The sequence below is a fragment of the Falco rusticolus genome, chromosome 11, assembly GCF_015220075.1.
Source record: "Falco rusticolus isolate bFalRus1 chromosome 11, bFalRus1.pri, whole genome shotgun sequence".
NCBI lineage: Eukaryota > Metazoa > Chordata > Aves > Falconiformes > Falconidae > Falco > Falco rusticolus.
The window spans coordinates 27,367,472-27,386,218 of NC_051197.1; the positions used below are offsets into that span (position 1 = coordinate 27,367,472).

At 49.5% G+C, this 18,747-nt stretch overlaps 1 protein-coding gene across 1 annotated transcript; it reads left to right on the top strand.

Annotated features, from left to right (window-relative positions):
- The first annotated feature begins 1,292 nt into the window (after nucleotides 1-1,292).
- SCYL3 (SCY1 like pseudokinase 3) lies at nucleotides 1,293-18,650 on the top strand. Its single transcript, XM_037403597.1, has 14 exons — nucleotides 1,293-1,406; nucleotides 4,795-5,086; nucleotides 5,592-5,777; nucleotides 6,448-6,561; nucleotides 7,524-7,580; nucleotides 8,332-8,434; nucleotides 9,019-9,130; nucleotides 9,768-9,845; nucleotides 11,954-12,093; nucleotides 12,816-13,003; nucleotides 13,523-13,694; nucleotides 15,468-15,611; nucleotides 16,151-16,887; nucleotides 18,215-18,650. Exons 2-14 carry the CDS (start codon nucleotides 4,922-4,924, stop codon nucleotides 18,275-18,277), a joined length of 2,259 nt encoding a protein of 752 aa, XP_037259494.1. The 5' UTR covers nucleotides 1,293-1,406; nucleotides 4,795-4,921; the 3' UTR covers nucleotides 18,278-18,650.
- The last annotated feature ends 97 nt before the right edge of the window (nucleotides 18,651-18,747 follow it).

Here is an 18,747-nt window from a genome sequence, read left to right on the forward strand (position 1 = left end):
AAAAGTTAACTCCTAGCACTCTTCCCCTTTGTTAACCCTGACGTGCCAGCTTACAGAACTCACCGTGTGCAGATGTAGAAGAAAGCCTTCCTCTTTGCTTGCTTAAAGAGACCATGAGGCTCAACTGAATGGAGTTTGCATGTGCATCTGAGAGGATCCCTTTTTCTGTCCAGATACGTGTCGTTTTGTTGTGCTGAAGGGACTCCAGCCTCAACAAGCCACTGGCCAGCAGCCCTGTGTCTCTGGGAGTACCTGCACTGGGCAGGGACTGGGAGGCTTTGCTAGAAAGCAGGGGGAAAGCATATCGCTAAAGAATACGCTCTACAAAGTTCACGTGACATGTGATGGCCCAGAATTTAATGCAGGCTAAACTGGTGGGAGTTTAGTCACTAAAGAAAACCAAGGAGTTAGCATGGCTTAGACCACCTTTGTTAAACACGCTGCCATTGCTATTAAATCTTTGTCTAGACAAGGCCGCGGGTATGGGGTGTGCTGCTGCACCCTGCTCACGCAAAGTGTTCGGTTCAAAATGATTTGAGCAAACCACATCCTCACGCCCTGGCGCTGCATGAAACTGGAATAACACTGGCGATATGAAAATAGCGTGTGAAAAGCCCAGACCTCCCACCGCACTGTAGTAATTCCTTTCAACATTCGTTCCGCTGTCCAAAATACTCACATGAAATCTCTCCCCAGAGTCACTTTACTCTGCAGTGCAGAGAGCAATTAGTTTTAACGGCATTTCAATAGGTGGCCTTACGAGGCACATGTCACCTCAGCACATGTCACCTCAGCGTGGCGATGGCGTGGGGCAGCGCTGGACGGACCCCCGGCCTCACCGCTCGCCCCGTGTCGGGGCTGGATGGGGCGGCACGGCCAGGTGCCCCAGGGCAGGGGTGCGGGGAGCCCGCCCCAGGCACTGCGCGCAGCCGGGGGACAGGGGGCCGCGCTGTGCTGGAGGGAGGGAGGGAGGGAGGGAGGCCATAACTCAGGGGCGGCACGGCTCGTTTCCACGCCGCCACCGAGGCTGAGGTGAGGGGCCGGCCTGGCCCCCGCGCCTGAGGCGCCCAGGGGCGGAAAGGGGGCGGCCGGGCGGCCCCCAGCACAGAGGTGGGCTGCGGTCCGCTCGGTGCTCGGCCGCCATCCCTGAGGGCCGGGGCGCGCCGCCGAGGGCGGGCCGTGAGGAGACTCGCCCACAGCCAAAATGGCGGCCGGCGCCGCTCGGCGGGCCGCGCCCCTCAGGCAGCACAGCGCCCGCCGGCCGCCAGGGGGCGCGCGAGGCAGGGGGCGGTGCCCGGTCCCGCCCATCGCCGGTGCCGGAAGCGGGAGCGGGCGGCCGCGCCGTGAGGGAGGGAGCGGCCGGCGGGGCCGAGGCGGCACCCCCTGCCCGGGCCGGCGGGGAGCAGGTGGGCGCCGGCCTTCCCGGGGGGCGGCGGGCACTGATGGCGGAGGCGGGCGGTGGCAAGTGGCGGGGGGCTTATGGCGGCCGTCACCGGGCGGCTGGCGGGGCTGGGAGCGGGGCGGCGGGGGCCTCCGCACCTCAGCCCTGGCGGCCCCGGGGAGCTGGGCAGGGCGCTGCCGGCGCCCGGCTGCGGGACGTTGGCGCCGCAGGGCCGGGGCGCTGCGCCCCTCCGGGCCTGGGCCGCGGCGGTGTCCGGGGCCTGGCTCGGGCCGGGTGCTGCCAGCCCGGCGGGCTGCGGCCTCCCTGGGCGCGGGTGCCCGCCCCGGGGCTGGGGTCGGGGCAGCCGGTGCCGCGTTGGTGCCTGGCGCTGAGCTGCGTGCCTGGCGCAGCCGGTGGCTCCCGGCAGCCGGTGCCTCTCGGGGCTCCCCGCGTTAACCCGTGCTCCGTGCCCCCGCCTGCTGCCCGGGTGACCGCCCTGCGGAAGGTGCCCAGCACCGCGGTTCCCGGCCCGGAGCGGCGGTTGCCTGCTGCTGCCCGCCTGCCTGCGTGCCCGGCGCTGCCCCTGCAAGGTGCCCGGCCGACGGGTGTTGGGAAACCCCATTTTGGGGGAGCAAAGCTGCCATTGCCCCTGACAGCGGCTTCCAGGAGGCTCTGTCGGCATGGGGGGTGGCAGGGCCAGCGGAAAGCTGGGAGCTGCCTCGCTCTTAGCTGTGGAGTGGTGGGGCTTAGCGTACGTGTTTCATGTGGCTGCCTTGCACGCAGAGTGTTATCGCTCCACAAAGAAGCTAAATTGAAATTCCAACACTTAATGCCGTTTATGGTAGCAAACCCAAATTGTTCTTAACTACCAGTCCCTCTGGCTTTCCCTGCTGGGCTCCTCTCCATCTCACGGTGCGCTGTGTGTTTACAGTTTATTGGAAATATGATATTAAAATGTTGTAAAGTGGGCAGCCACCTAAAACATACACCTAAGGCATACACCTTTGCAAATGCTTTTGCCTGCTGGAGTTTCAATAGCTGACATGTCTTGGAGTGCCGTGAAAAAGAAAAGAAACCAAGAGGTAGTTTTGTGAAGCTGACATGCTCCTGAAAAGTACGGCTCGTGGTTCCACGGGCTGCTGTTGCCGCTCGGTTATTCAAAGCTGCTCACTTAAGGCGCTCAGCTGCTGGTCCTGAGAGCTCCTGAGAGGCGGTTACCTGGAGTCGGGGAAGTTTGTTTGGAGCTGGCTGTCATACAGTGGCACTCAAGTAGATCGCAGTTATTTCAATGAAGCTGAGGTTACAATATTTCTGAACTGCAGGCATCTCTGAAGCTGAGTTTGTAACCGGTGAATGAATACGTACATCCATATGTATTTGGAGGAGTGGGAGACACTGGGTCACCGCAGAGACTTTCAGCTGTCATATGCACAGTCTGACTGAAAAATCATTAAAGTCGAGCTAGCAAACAAAGCAAAGCTGGAAGGAGCAGAGGATACAGATAAATGCACTGAGCTGTGCCCAAGAGGAGCAGCCGGTGCCAATGCACATGGGTGGAACATTAACTTGGGGTGAGCCAGGGCAGAGCTTCCGTGGGCCGGCTGGAGGGGAAGCCCGTCCATCTCAGGGCAGTGTGAGGCCTTCTGTGCCAAGGAGTTTACAAGAAAAGTCCTTTTTAGAAACGTGTAACTGCTGCATCATGTTTCCTTTTCACCTGTTGGCCCCTCTGTGTAGTGCTGGGAAGCTGCAGTTCAAACTTCCATGGCTTTTCCTTTATTTCTTAAAGGTCACGTTAAAGGAATTGGCATTAAAAAGGTGCAGATCCATCCCTGACACTAGAGGGGAGAGAATGATAGGAGGTTGCGTGTTCTGTGGTTAATTCAGTGTTAGATTTTAGGTGGATCAGGACACAGAAGCTTAATTTTTAAAAAAACCACAACATAATTTCAAGCTGTGGTGGTTATTGTACACTCACTTGGTATGCTCTGGAGGGTTAAGGTCTGTTCGCATCCGAGTTAAGAGCTGTAAGGTGTCCTGGTTCCCGTATCTAATGTGTTCATAGGGTTCATTCCTCCTAGCGAGAAGCACATCTGGAGTTGTAGCTACTTGTTTGTTACAGAAGAGTTGGCTAACAAAGGCAATTAAACGATGCGTGAGCAAGGATTTGTATGAAGCCTATTAGAAAGGGAGCATTCTGCTCCTTCCCGGTGCTCTTGTTGACTAGTGGGTTGTGCAGTTGGCATCTTTACATTTAATAAAAACATCAGATCATAACACATTTAAATATAGGATACTTTGGGGAAAGTGTTGGGCAATCATTTAGCTAACTAATTCTTAATTGAGGCTGTAAAAAGAAGCCAGGACACTGTTAACAGACCAGCTGTCCTTCCGAAAGGCCCCAGCGCCGCTGACCTTGGAGCTCCTGGAGGGCATGAACTAGAGACACCAGCAAGGAGCAGAACCACAGCTTTGCTGGAGCAGCCCTGTCAGGGAGCTGAGACTCCCGTGTCTTTGCCCTCCAATCCCATGTCGTTGCCCTCCTGCAGCCCCAGGTCATGGCTGGAAACAACCATCATAAAGCAGTTCTCCAGTTGCAAAACCACACTTGGGGGGTGGGCAGTTCTTTTCCCCACTTTTCCTGAAAACTGAGGTTTTGCACTCTCCTCCTTTCATTACTAAAGATCGTTCGCTAACTTCTGTATACAGACCGATATTCTGGGTCTCACCCTTAGCCTGTGATCACAAGCCTGATCCCAGAGCATATGTATGCTCTGTCAGTGTTTTCTAGAAGAGCCTCTGCAATCAGCATGTTTGTTTTACCAGTTTTGTGTGTGAGGAAGCAGCACAAAAGTCCGTGTTGGTCTCTTCCTGACAGAGGCTGTGGGAGGAAGAGCTGGCAGGCAGATGGAGTATTTGTCAGATGGAGAGAAGGCAGTCGGGGGGTGGTGATGGGGAAGCATGCCGCTGGCGGAGGTTACCTGACTGTAGCTTCACTGAAATCCTCTGCGGCTTGTGGAACAGGAATGGCTGTTTTTACGAAGGCCAGGGGCTCCTTGTGCCCTGAGGTGGTGGCAGTCACGGTTCCGAACTGCTGACCGTGCTGAATTGGAATTAAACCTCTGGAGTAGGTGTCTGCATGACTGGGGGTATTGGTGGATCCCGGTTTTGGTGGATTCTCGGTTTGGTAGCCAGTCAAAGACTAACTGTGGATGCTGTACTGTTTGTTCATCTGTGTGTCGGAACTGGTGATGACTGATGGTGATGCCGACACAGATACCAGCACACTCCTAGATCCACAGCTGGAATGCTGCTCGCCTGTTGATCTGAACCCTTTTGTGGACATTTGGTTTCCTTTACAAAAGAAATTACGGGGATTTTTTGAAGGTTCTTCATGGCTGTTCCTTGTTTTGCAGAAAATGCTCTGAAGGAGAACTGTACAGCACCTGCCGGAGCGAAATCTCTCTGGAAAAAATAATCCTTCACCCAAAGGCCTGTTTGTCATCAAGGGGGAAGCTCTACAACGGCCAGACTCTGCAAGTGATGGGCTCGGAGAACAGCGCTTTAAAGAGCTATGCACTAGAAGAGCCGTCCTTCACGCTGCCAACTGGACACACGATTTATCCGGCTGTGCTACAAGATGGCAAACTCGCTTCGGTTTTTGTCTACAAGCGAGAGAATGAAGATAAAGTTAATAAAGCTGCCAAGGTACCGTAGAGAGCGTGCCTGGGACAGACTTGTCAGAGCTGTCCCTCCTTTTTCTTGGCAGGGTAGGAATCAGTTAATGAGGGTCAAACCCTTGGGGAGTAAGGGCAGGAGAAAAGGTGGAAGTTGACCCTGGCTGCCATGCAGGGGGGAAGAAGGGGGTCAGCAGCTGCGAAACTCATCGTGCGCCACGTGGCGCGAGTGGTGGCAGGCAGTGATGTTCAGGTAGCGATACCTGCATTACTGTGCAAAGTACTGGTCTCTTCCTGCAGGCAGAAGTCAGGGAGGTGGATCCTACCCAAAATACTATGTGTATTCTGTGTAAGACTTTGTATCTAGATGTATTATAAGAAGTTTTGCAATGAGTGAGTGTGCCCAGTGCTTGGTGAGGAGCAGGGATGGGCTGTCTAAATTCAAGCCAAAAACTTGGCTAAAAGTACAAGGCTAAGCTCTGCAGCCAAAAGAGATGCCTTGGAGGAGATTTAACGCACATCTTTGTTTCTGGAAGCACCTGAAAACCTTGCGCCACCCTTGCCTTCTGCGCTTCCTCTCTTGCACTGTGGAAGCAAATGGGATCCACCTGGTTACTGAACGTGTGAAGCCTTTGGAGATGGTCCTGGAGACGCTCTCTTCCGCAGAAGTCTGTGCAGGGATCTACGATGTGTTGCTGGCGCTCATCTTCCTCCATGACAGGGTGGGTATCACTGGCAATAGTTATCGGGCTTTGGTGGGAGCCAGATGAATGTGACAGGAGAGCGTTGTACCTGGGCTTGCCTGGATGACCATCTCATTCATGATTCCTCACAGACACTCACCCCACAGTTCTTTTAGGCTGAAATTGCTAAAATCATTGGCTGCTTTGTAGGAGGAAAGGTAACTGAAAACGCTGTGGGTTTTTGAAGTAAGGGAGCAGTTCTCCATTCATGAAGTGACATCTGCTTGTAGTGCTGCTTACTTTGGGGAGATGGGATTGCTTGGCCGTGGCATTTATTTACAGCTCTTGCCACGTGTCAGAGATTGGTGTCACTGCTCCCGTTTTGGCACCGTGTGTTTGTCCAGGACTGCAGTTCAATCCCAGCTCAGACTGTAGCTTTTGGGCCTTGTGTTCATAGTCAGAGGTCTCCTCTGGATTTACGGTAACACTGCAAGGGCTGTGACAATTAGAGCTTTGTCTGCTCTAAAACCCCAGCCCTTCTGCCTGATACCTGCTAGTCGCCAGCATCCCGAAAGGCCTTTAGAATTGTGTGCTTTTTCACAGCTTTTCCTCAGCTCCTCACAGCACCTAATTAACGCTGATTAAGATTTTAGGTCTTCACCTATACCCAAGTCTGTTATCCTTTTCTTTTTTTTTCTTTATGTTTTAGGGAAACCTAACGCATAACAATGTCTGTTTATCATCCGTGTTTGTAAGTGAGGATGGGCACTGGAAGCTGGGAGGAATGGAAACCGTCTGTAACTTCAATGAAGCCACCCCAGAGGTAAGTGCCAAGCGGAGTGCAGGCTCATGGCCTGCTGCAGCTGGCCATCTGTGGATGTGAATGCCCAAGTCCTTCTAGGTGTCTGAATTTACTATTAAGTGTGTTGGCTCACTTCCAGCTCTGATCTGAATCTGTGCTGTAAGGATGCCGTAACTGTACACTACAATGTCTACACAGACAGAAGCTAACTCCCCATTAGGCAAAAGGCAGCTGCTTTGCTAAGGGAGACTGCTGGCTGGAGGGTCGGTTAAGACTGAAGAGAGGGAGAAATCTTTGCTTCCTTGGACTGATTTAAAAACAAACTTGAAAAAAAAAACCAGCTTTAGTGTGACACAGGAAGATCCAGATTGAAATGAATCAATCAAGAAAATAATGTAAATGATTCCTTTGCTTCTGCTGCTGGCATCTTTGCTTGTTACTGGTATTAGCAGAAAAATTCCTGGTTTGGTTTCTGCTGCATGCTGTGCAGAGTCATTGCTGCAGCCTGGCACTGTGTCGTAAATACATACTGCCTTTTCTCGAGGAGGATCTACAAATCCTTCATGAACTGTACCGAGTGTCCCTGGTGTGTATCACCTTTCAGAAGGGATCAGGCAGACATATGCAGCTGGTGTGTGTGGTGGTGCACAACAATGCAAAGAGCACAGCAGTAAAACCGGACTGATAAAGCTCATGAAATCCTTTCCCTGTCCAGACAGATCATGCGGGATGATAGGATGGAGGACTACAAGGGATGAGCTGGCTGTGATGCCCTGAAGTTGCTTTTTGTCAGCTTGGTGCTTCACACCTGGCCCGTTTGTTGCTTCCCCCTCTGGGCAAAGCAAAGTGCAGCTTGCCCTGGGTGCCAGCTGAAGGGACCTCCTGCCACACGCTCGGCCCTGGCCGGCGAGGAGAGCCTGCTCGGGCTGCTTGGCACAGATAAGCCATTGAGGCAGTTTATGTCTCCCTTCTTCTCCTTCCAGTTCCTCTGTCATGTTAAGTCGGTACGAGACCAGTCATGCATCCCTTGTGAGGAGATGGTGAGTAACGTCACTTGCTGGAGGAACCTTGTGCTGGCAACAAAAGTGTGATGTTCAGGAAATAAATTTTCATTCACATGATTTGTTTTCTTATGCCTGAATGGGAGGAAGTGGCTATTGGGTAATATCTGAAGTTCACTCTCTTCCTTTTTGCCCCCTTCTGTCCCATCCCTGGTTTGGGAATGGTGCTGGGCACAGGGAACTGAAATTCTGAATGAGGAACGATGGGACAGCAGGTTCTCATACTATTTTTCAAACGCTTTGTGCTGCAGCTTTAATGCTTCAAAATCACCAAAGCTTTGCAAAAATTACAGAGTAGTTGCTGAGATTGCCCAGATCGCTGTGGTCACATGGTTGTGTAGCTCTTGTAACAGCCTTTTTCTCACTTGTTAGTCACCTCCCAGACATTAAGCATCCTCTGAGTTGCTTATGCTAAAGGAGTGTTCCTTCTCTCTCTAATTATCACCTGTTTCCATAGAAATGCTGACAGCTGTTGACCTGCAGTTGCTGCATGCATTCATCAGCGAATTGTTTCATCATGATGTAGTTGCTCCTTTGGGTTATAAAGTCCCTGGTGGAGGGTTTTTTTAGTATAATATTCTGTTTGTACTAGAAAGTTCTAGGGTACTTAGTGGAGCTTTGAGGCTACGAAAAGAACTGGAGAGTGTATAGGGCGGGAACAGAGACTCATGGAGACTACCAGGTATTTCATAAACTCCTGCTTTGCCAATGTTTTTGGTTTTATTTTCAGTCTGCAGATTTCAAAATTCTGCCCAACAGCTACGGACACGCGAGGGATGCCTATGCGTTTGGAACAACAGTTGAAAATCTCCTGACAGTCCTAAATGATCAGGGTGAGGAATGACACGTTTATTTTGCTATTGACAGGCCTCTGCAGCTTCTTTGTGCACGTTGAGCTGTTTGCCTTTTGTTGCAGCTGGCAGATGTGCTACGGGTTCAGTGGCCATTGTCCTTCATGTTTGCCAAGTTAAAATGCAAACCAGCTCCTCTGTATTCCCTTTTTCCTGCATTTGAACATTGTCAGATGTGGCTGGAGGTCACCAGCCTGGGTAACCCAAGCACTCCCAAATCTGCGCTGTCAGGGGTTCGCTCAGTCCTGCCCCACCAGCCGCTTCATCGGGGTTATGGGTGCAGGTGCGTGGGTGCTGTGTTCCGCGGCTGAGCAGGTCTCCTGCCTTCTAGCAGAGAGGGAGCAGGAAGCTTCTTGGAAGGACAGTAGCACTCCTTGGTGCCCCAACAGCCAAGCAGCTTATGAAGAGAAATGGAAATGCTGTTTTCCCTTCCTTTAGGGACAGTTATGAGCAATTTTGTTGTTTAACAGAGCTAAAAATTAAGTTTTGGGGAGGGTGGAGGACTCCTGAACATAGCTTGTTTGGTGTTGAGAGAGAAGGCTAACTGTAGGCGCTCTGGCTTTCAGTTTCAGTGGACATTCTCTCCAGCTTTCAGCAAACCTTGCACTGTACGCTACTAAATCCAGATCCAAAGTGTCGTCCACCACTGTCCAGCTTACTGTCTCACGAGTTCTTCAGGTAAGGAAAGGAAGATCCTGCCTCTCTTGGTATGTCTTGATACCGCTTATTTCTGTGTTGCAACTGTGTTACTTACCAGATGGGAAGTGCAGACTCCCTGCCTCTTACAGGGATCTTTGACAAAGAGACTCATAAAATTAAGCAAGCATGATCAGCCTTCCAAATGAGGTGCTGAGCTGGCAGTGCTGACAGAAGCGTGTCCCTTAGTCACACCCAGTCAGCTGGATCTCCCCCTGCTCGTGGGAGGTGGTAGGAAATGCTCTAGAAAATAAAGTCATTAGTGATACCATTGGAGCAAAGCAGGCTGCAAGACAATGCCCACAGAGCTGCGTCTGCTGTCACCTGAGTGCTTTTCTGGGTGGTGGCATTAGTGTAGGGCAGCACTTTGTTCTCCTCATTGCCCTGGTAAGGTGGTGAGAGGTGGCTGATGCCACGTTGCCTGGGGTCTTCCTCTGGCACTGCATGGGGAAGTGGTCACACCTCCACACTGGCTGTTCTTGGTCTGCCAGTGTTTGACTTGTTTCCCTCTGTCTAGTTCTCTCTGCTAAATAAAGGCAGGAATTTGCAATCTCTTAGTTGTGGGTGGTTTAAGCATCAATAAGGATCACAGTTTGATAGCATACGTTTTTGTGCTTAGGAATGATTTTCTGGAAGTTGTGAATTTTCTGAAGACCTTAACACTAAAGTCTGAGGAGGAAAAAACTGAATTTTTCAAGTAAGTGAAGAAAGTATAATCTGGAAGCTTCTTATTTCAGAAATACTTCTGCCAAACGGGACTGTGGGGGCACCTGGGAAGGCTAGTGGCCAGAGAGGTAGTTCCTCAGGCGGCAGGCTACGATTGCTTTAGCGGAACACTGTTTGCTCTGTAGTATTTTGGGCACTACAGCCAAAGTAGTGATCGCATCCAAGAGGAAATTTCACTCCTTCCTTTCCCATTTTCTTGTGAGTGGTTTGGCACTCGGGAGTAGTACCTGCTGGGCTCTGCCTCATTCACACACTCACAGCACAGGAGTGACGCTGTGCACGGCTGTGTGGGCAGCGGTGTCTGTACCTGTCACAGACCAATTGCTGTCGCTGAAGAATCAGTCAGAAACCGGACTGTGGTGACATGTGTCACTTCAGGTGTGCTTTTCTGAATCCTGTCTGCTTGCTAGCAGCTGGATTGAGCTCCTGCAGGGCCAAGAACAGAAGCTTTCCCAGAAGCACAGGGTTATGAAAAGGAAAGAATTTTTCCATTGTCCACATTCTAATTGAGTTAATGCACTTTGTGGGGCGTAATGCTGCTGTTATGAACAGAAGTTAAATTATTCAGGTTCTCTTCCCCCTCCCACTGCACCACAGCTAAGCAGGAATTATTTGAAAAGCCTTTCATGTGCTGTAGTATTGCAGTAGAGGTGGGAGCATGGCCTGTAACAGCGGCTTGAGCTTTGGTGAACAGTTCCTCACTGGAGCTGTGCCGGGGTCCTGGTTTTTTACACGAGAGCTATCTGCTTGCCCAGTTGCAAAATACTCTGAATTATCAGAGACCTATTAACGTGTTGGAAAAAAGAGTCTTTCCCTTGCCTCAGTCTTAGAAGTAGCTTTATTTTAGATGTGGGTTTGCAGAAAAAGGAAATCTAGCACCAAGCACCTGTTGAGGCTGAAATTTTTTTCCATTTAGGCAGATCTTCTAAACTGCTGAGAGTTTTTTCAATAAAACATGTTGGGTGAGTTACTCTTGTGGAACCAGCCCTGTGTGGGTAAAGCTGCTGTCTGTAGCAGATGTCTTGACTGCAGTAGTGCAGCATCTGCAGGAAAACCTATTGTCATGGCCCCCAAGAAGTGTTCTGTAAGGGAAGCTTCCGTGTAGTCATGGCATTATCCGGGCCTGAAAGAGGGAGAAGCCATAAAAGAGCCTGGATGTTCTTACAGAGCTCTTTTCCGGCCTGTTTTATACTGCTGTGGGTCACCATTGGCTGTAATACGAGTTTGATTTCACTAGCTTGACACAAAGTTGAGGAAATAAGAGGGGAAAGGGGATCTCAGCAGCAGCATTCAGAATTGTTCCCACTGTCTCTGTAACAGCAGTGTTCCTGAGGGAGGGAATGAATACTTCACTTAAAGATAAGGCAGTGTTGCCCCTTTATTAGGCTGAGAGGCTTTCACAGCATGTGCATTATTGCCCTTAGTCTCCTCCAAGCCTAGAGAAAAGCCATACCTGTTACTGCCATTTTTAAAATGAAAATCCTACAGGGAAGAGCAGTTGCACGAAATCAAACTCTGGGAGTTAAAAAATAAACCAACCCAACCCATGCTCTGTCGGCCACCTCTAAAATGTTAGATGGAAATGGCTTCAAAATGGGATTCCCTTTTTGCCCAGGGAACTTCCCTTGTGTGGTGAGTAGAACAGCCTTTTCTCAAGCAGTAGGAAAATTCATTTTCGATGCACCGGGTTGTGGGGCAAGAGGACAACTCTTTCCTGCAGTTTTGTTGCTGTAGCACTTCATGGGAGATACCAGCTCAGAGACAGTTTGATGCCACGGTCTTCATGTGCCAGCTGCAGGTGCGGTGGTGCTCCTGGATGTGCTCGTGACAACCTGTGATCTGCGTGTGGGGTTTTACAGGATGCGTCTGTGGCTCCTGTTCTGCGTTATCTTTGCCCAAAAGCCTCGGGCAGCAGCAGAGCCTTGTCCTGCTAGGCTGAGCGCACACAGCGTGAGGGGCTGCGACAGACACTGTAGGAAAGAAGGCATTCACAGCAAGAGGGGAAACTGGGATGAAGGGGAACAGTTGCAAATGCATGGAAGGCTGCCTTGTTACTAACTGCTCTCTGTTGGAACACAGATTCCTGCTGGACAGGGTGGCCGGCTTGTCAGAGGAGCTGATAGCATCGCGGCTGGTGCCTCTTCTACTCAATCAGCTCGTGTTTGCAGAACCTGTAGCTGTCAAGAGTTTTCTTCCTCATCTGCTGGGGCCAAAGAAAGGTGACCTTTAAATACCTTCTCTCGTCACAATTATTACTGACGAGTTTGGGATGAACTCAGAGTGGTCATTGCATTGAATCAAGGGAGTAGTGTTGTTTATTTAACCAGAACAAATACTGTAACATGCGGTAAAAGGGAGTTAGATGTGCTTCTCCCTTTGCAGTACTTTCCACTGCTCCGGGAGAACTAGGAATCACCTGGGCTCTTTCCCAGGTTTATGTGTCACCCTACCCTCCCACCCCAGCCTTTCCCAGTGGCTCACTGTATATCCCTCGTCTCGCTTTTCCCCTGCCCTGCTTGCCCTTTTGTCTTCTTATTCTTTTGTAAAGAGTGCTCAGTCTCTTCTCCTTCCCTCTGTAAGAGGTGCTCAGCCTGACTTGCTGGATCCCCAGCCATCTCTGTCCCTGCTGTTTGCCTCCTTTCTCTCAAAGTTCTTCCTAAATAGCTACTGGTGTTTCAGCCAAGCAATACCCGCCTTGAGGCTGTTGGACCCTTTGGTGTTCAAAGCTGTTGCTGTCGAGCAATGGACAGTGGCAGTGCTGCCTCTCCTCCCTCCCGTCTCTGACATCCCAAGCAGGCCGTGTTGGCAGGTGACAAAGAGTCAGACCTGGCAGTGGGGTGACACTGTAAATCTCAGCTGTGACTGTTTCCTGTCGAGTAGCTTTTGGGTGAGCTGTCTTGTTGTTGAGCAGCCTTTTCCCATCTTCACCTCTCTTCCCTAGAGCAAACTGGAGAAAGCCAGACCAGCTGCCTCCTGTCGCCAGCCTTGTTCCAGACGCACGTCATTCCGGTGCTGCTGAAGCTATTTGAGGTTCACGAGGAGCATGTCCGAATGGTGTTGCTGTCTCACATTCATGCCTACGCAGAACTGTTCTCTCGGGAAGAGTTGAAAAACATCATACTGCCACAGGTTAAGGACAGGAAAACAATATGCGGTATATCCTAGAATATGGGATTTCTACTGTTTGGGTTGGTTCTTAGCTTAAAGTTAGGATCTCAGAGCACTGGCCACAAACAGTTTGTAACCTCCGTTCTGTGCAAGCCCTAACCCTCACACCCCATCCTCATCTGGAGTTCTGGTTTTGTTAAACCTGATGCCATCATGCACACCACTTGGGCTGATACCCGTCACAAGAAACTGTTTCTATTTCACACCACAGCTGCCAAGAATGGAGGAGTGACTGGTCTAAGCTCAGGGTGCCCTGGCGTTATGGTCCAGCGCTCCTCAGGCACTAGGATCAGCCACCCTCTTTAGCTTGCAACACAAACTGGAAGGCTGATTTTGATGCTACAAAGTAACATCCAGTACCCACTGAGAGTTGCGGGAGATCATAGAAATGAAATGTGCTGCAATACAACATTTCAAGGGGAAAGAAGTGAAAAAGCAGAATTTTCTGCCCTTGGTAACATGATTATGTTCTTTGCATAGGTATTGCTGGGCCTTCGGGATACCAGTGACTCTATTGTTGCGATAACGCTGCACAGCTTAGCAGTTCTCGTCTCGCTGCTTGGGCCTGAAGTAGTTGTAGGTGGAGAAAGGACAAAGATTTTCAAAAGCTCCGCACCAAGCTTCATGAAGACTGCTGATCTCTCCCCAGAAGGTAAATGATATGGTCAGAGTGCTCTCGGGATTCTTGCCCCTTCTGTCCAAGCAACATAGGCAGAACCTCTTGGATGATTAATGTGTTGCTGTTGACAGGTTAATTGACAAAAAAGCTAATGTGCAGCTAACCTTCAATTCTAAATTAGCTGCTGTTAGCAGATACAGAATTGATACTAGAAGAAAAGTTTTATAAAAATATTTTACATGTAGGAAATACATGGGGAAAAATTTAAATCTCTTCTTCATTTAAGAATCTCTGTAAGCAAAGATTGTTAAATGTGTGTGTCTGGTGGAAAATCATACTGTCCTTCTAAAGGACTTATGTACTTAATCCAGATAGTTGTTTAATGTTCCCTCTGTCCCTCATGTTTTTAAAAATAGTAAATCTCATCCTCTTCCCCTAATTTCTATTCATAGATTGGAAAAAGAATACGAACTTCCCTATTTTCTCAGCTCTCAGGAGGCTTTTCAGCTAATCCAGATGAAGACAGTAGTCCCTGCACCTGCTAGATAACTTGGAACCAAGTGTACTATGGGAAAGTTTTTCTGGATATTGAAACTAAGAATGCTTATAACTGGAGGGAAGAATCTGCATTTGCTCTACTTTAGATATATAGATACCAAGTGAGATCAATTTAAGTATCAATGTTTTCTTCCTGATTATGTGTGTACTGACAGCTGCCACCCTTTATTAAAATCTGTGGATGGCTCATTGCATTATTTTTCTTTACATTATTTTAGTAGACTATAGTAAATAAATCCCTTTGGATTGCATGCCAAGGCCAGACTTATTTTTCAGAATACGTTTAAAATTAGACATGATTAACTGCTGACAAACAACAAAAAGACCACCTTTGTCCTCACTAGCGAGTGACAGCCTGCAAAAAAGTGCTAGAGGCTGAACGCGTGAGGCTTAATAAGCTGTTTGCTTAAGCCCCTAAAAGGATCTATCGAGGATGCTCTGGGGTGGGGGTGGGTTCTGTCATTAAGGGCAGACCTTTCCAATGCCACAGCCGAGGCAGGCGCAGCACTGGAGCACAGGTAAGCCACGTGGAAGCGGATGCTGTGCTGGGGTGGTGGCAACAGAGCTTTGTGCAGCCAAGGCCAATGCTGGTGAATCGCCGCCACCACTGATGGTACACTGCAACTCCCAAAAGCAAACTGAATTAGGCACTTGCCAAGCCACTGTCACTGGCTCAGGGAAACAAACCTGCCTTTTGCAGCTTCAGAGCGTGGCCCTGACTGGGGTCCCTTGACACGAGGGAGGCTGTCACACAGCCTTCGGGGTAGAGGCCTGTGTTCCTGCAAGCAGTTTTGCTCATGCCCTCGCATGAGTTTGCTTATCCTCTGAATTGCTGCGACTCTCAGTGCTGTGCTTTTGCACGAGAGGCAGGTAACAGGGAACGGGTGATGCCATGCAGTACAGAAGCTGGGATTTTGGATCCAGCCAGGTGTCACACAGCATTTTTGAAGCGTCTGTTCTGATGACAATCAGTTTGTTCATTGTGTATTTCATGAAAGAACCTATCAGCAAAACCTGACCATTTACAGTTGCCTGAACTTTGTGCTGGCAAGAGCTGCAGATGGCAGGGACAGAGGAGTGTTGTGTTATATACAGATTGAGAGGTGCAGCTGGAGGATTGCTGTGCCAGTCTTCATCCAGTATTGCTCGTCAGCGCTGTAAATAAGAACGTTCCAGTGCTGCAGGCAATTTCAACTAAGACTGTCAACACACCTTGTGGACCTGGTGTCCTTTCTTTTATCCCTGCAGACTCCCCCAGTCACGTTGTAAGCAATCAGAGAAATCAAACCTCCCTGCTCTTGAAGAACAATTCTAGTGTGTTCCCTGTCTCTGGAAATGTACCTGTCAAGAAGCTTTCTGTGCGACGAGACAATCCACTGGCTTCAAAGACAGGTAAAACTTAGCCCTGGCTCTTCCTTTTTAGAAAGCAAGTGTTCTACAAATGTGTTGCTTGAAAAGATGTTCATTTCTCCCCATGTACTGATCTGAAACCTTCACTGAACGAAGGAAGGTAACAGTGAAGGAAGGAGAGCGTGACCCTTGACTTCCTAGGGAATAGTTATTTGAGAGTCTGATAGAGGCTGCTGGCTGGCCTTGAATTTCTGTTTCCTTACAGCAGGTTCTCTGCTATGCTTCTTCACCCCTGCCACAGCCTGGTAGATCTACAGGTAGGCCTCAGGAGCTGACTCAGTTTACTTTCATGGCCTTTTTTCTGCCACCTGTAGCTTATCAGCAGTCAGCTTTTATTGCCCCAAAGTTTCGAGATTAATACCCCTCCTTTGCACGCAGAAAGGTGGCTGTGCTTTCTTAGAACAAGAGGAGCTTAGCACGGAATCATCTTTCCAGTTGGCATTACTGGCTTATTTCCATGCCAGGTGCTACCTATGATGTCAAGGAGTTTCAGGCACATGTAACACCTTTGTCTTCCACAGGTGAGCAAGACACTCAGTCTCCCTTGAATGGAATTCCTGGAAGCATTAATACACTAGGGAGCAGCAGGAACTCTTTGACTACCTCTGAAAAGCCAGCAGAGGAGTGGCCAGACTGGAGCGAGCCAGAGGAGACAGATGCTGAGAAAACTGTGAACATTCAGATTCAGCCCCGAGAGCCACGGGGCAGTGTGGGACCTCATTTTGCTGAACATGATGTTGATGAGAAGCCTTGGGATGACTTTGAGCCCAGGAGCCCTAGTCCTGAACTGTCCTCAGGAAATTGCCTCACTGTGACACAAGCTGATGCAGTTGAAATGCCAAGGCCTCTGTCAGGTACCCATCAACTGAGCAAAGAATTCAAAAGCCTCAGACTGAGTCCCCCCAAAACGTCCTGCCCTGGGAACAGCTGGAGCAAGGACAAGTGGAACCATCCAGAGCAACTCGGAGAAACTGTGCTGCCAAAACCAACCTTTAAGGAAAGGTTGAAGTCTTCACTGGAGTCTGGCCTAGGAGAAGAATTCACGATCAAAGTGAAAAGGAAACCTGTGCAAGACCCTGAGCTGGACTGGTTTGCTGACATGATCCCAGACATTAAACCTTCTTCAGCTATCTTGATTTTACCTGAAGCGAGGACAGAAGCAGTTGTTCCCAGTCACTCTGGTGTAGTATCCAGCAGAGAAGGTGCCTCCCAGAATGTGCTGTTTTCATCCAAATTTGCAGCAGCTGATGTTATTGAGGTAAGAGGCTATAGGCAGTGGGGTTTAAGTGACTGCACGCTTGAGAGGATCCTAAAGCATGTACATACCACAACACAGTTGTAGCAGCAGCTGGCTCCTTAATCAGATGGTGGGTAACCTGAGGAAGCAGCAGCAGCATACAACCGTACAGTTGAGTCTTTACCTGTGAATACAAGATGCTGAGCTTCGAATGATGCATCTTAAACCAGGCACCAGGTAATTTAGTGGGCGGTTACTACAGTACCAAGGGAGCTGTGTTAAGAAATAAGGAATGGACTCCTACACTGCTAAAGACACTGACTGAGGAGTTTTATCTCCATCTTGTAATTTATGCTGCTGTATCCTGGATGCAAGGATCCTCCACGAGGTTAGGGAGCGTCTTGCTTTGTCAAGAGAGGTAAAACAAGGCTGAATTTCTGTCTGTTGAAACAGCCCCACACACAGATGGAAGAGAGCTTTCAAGCACAGAGGATGCTCAGGACTTGGTGTTGCTCCTGGCTCTTCTGGGAAAACCTAATAGCACTGTAAATAAAGAACCAGGAAACCAGAACCTCTGGACTACAAAGTAAAGCTTTTTGGGTGCTTTGTTTTCATGAAAGAATAGCAGAAACATTTCTCCATTTCAGAGAACTAGGAGTTCTCAAGTAAGCAGGTAAATCCCTGTAGCCCCATCACAGCGACTGCTGTGGTTTCCTAGGAGAGGAGGGAGCACTCCCAACACCACCACCTGAACACCTAACTCCATTAGGGAATAGGTGTTGATTTCAAGTTGTTTCGCTAATTCAGCCTCAAGAGTGCTAGCACAGGGGTAGCAGGTAGCATGGGGAGAGGAGCCTTGGATGTAAACTGAAGTTGTTTATTTGAAAATAAACTCTGTCATCACATCAACCCCATGAGGCAGGGGAAAAGTATCACACACTATAGTGCAGTCACGACTGTCAGTGGATGGGTGAGATCAAACTCATAGTGTTAGAATACAGCAGGACAACAGCTGTTTCCTGGGAGAAAGGAATGTAGTTTATAGCATCCAGTTCTTAATGTAAAGTGGGTTTGGGATAAACAGTTCTTGCTTTAATTTTAGTGGGTGGGAAAAACCCAACCCGCTCTCCCCAGTAGCTTGCTCTTATCTTTAAACTGTTCCCTTTTGTATTTAGAAGTTCTTTAGGACAGAAAGCTGCAAAGACGGGCACTTCTTTTTTGGTCTTACGAGGGGCTTTTAGCATACTGGATAAATGTCCTGCTCTGCCATCACAAGCCACGCAGGCTCCTGTGGCTGTGCTCAGTACAGTACACGTGCCTTAGTGCTGATAATTTTATGTCATTCTAGGCCGAGGCTGCAGGCTGGGGTGAAGAAGAGGAGTTGAACTGGGAAGATGATACTAACTGGTAATGGGACGGAAAGAGACAAAGGCAATCTGTGGTGTGTTGGATTCTGTAAGAGAAGTCGCTGCTTCCGCAATACAACAGTTAAGTACCTCAGCACTGCTTTTGCCAGAAGGCAGGCACTTGCTGCAGCAGCCAGCAAGATCCCGTGGGGCCTGAGCCCTTGCAATGGATGCTCCTTTCCAGTCTGTGCCAAAAACTGCAGGAGTGAGGCCTGCACTCGAGCAATATGCCCAGCTGTGATGTGCACCACTGCTACCGGAAAGAGGAACAGCATGATGGTGCTGACGTGCTACTGGAGGCAGAGTGGTATACGCCATTGGTCCAGAACTCATCCCTGCTCTGAAAAACTGATGACAATAAATGAAAGTCACACCGAGTTCCTTGGTTAATGTGCCTTTTTTTTTTTTCCCCAGAAAAGTAAAGCCCTTAGAAATGGCTCATTTTAACTTTGTAGCTAAGAGATGACTTTAAGAT

Coding starts and splice junctions, on each gene's coding strand:
- SCYL3 (XM_037403597.1), top strand. CDS start 4,922: ATGGGCTCGGAGAACAGCGCTTTAAAGAGCTATGCACTAGAAGAGCCG. Junction 5,087..5,591: donor AAGTTAATAAAGCTGCCAAG/GTACCGTAGAGA, acceptor TGTTTCTGGAAG/CACCTGAAAACCTTGCGCCA. Junction 9,846..11,953: donor GAAAAAACTGAATTTTTCAA/GTAAGTGAAGAA, acceptor GTTGGAACACAG/ATTCCTGCTGGACAGGGTGG.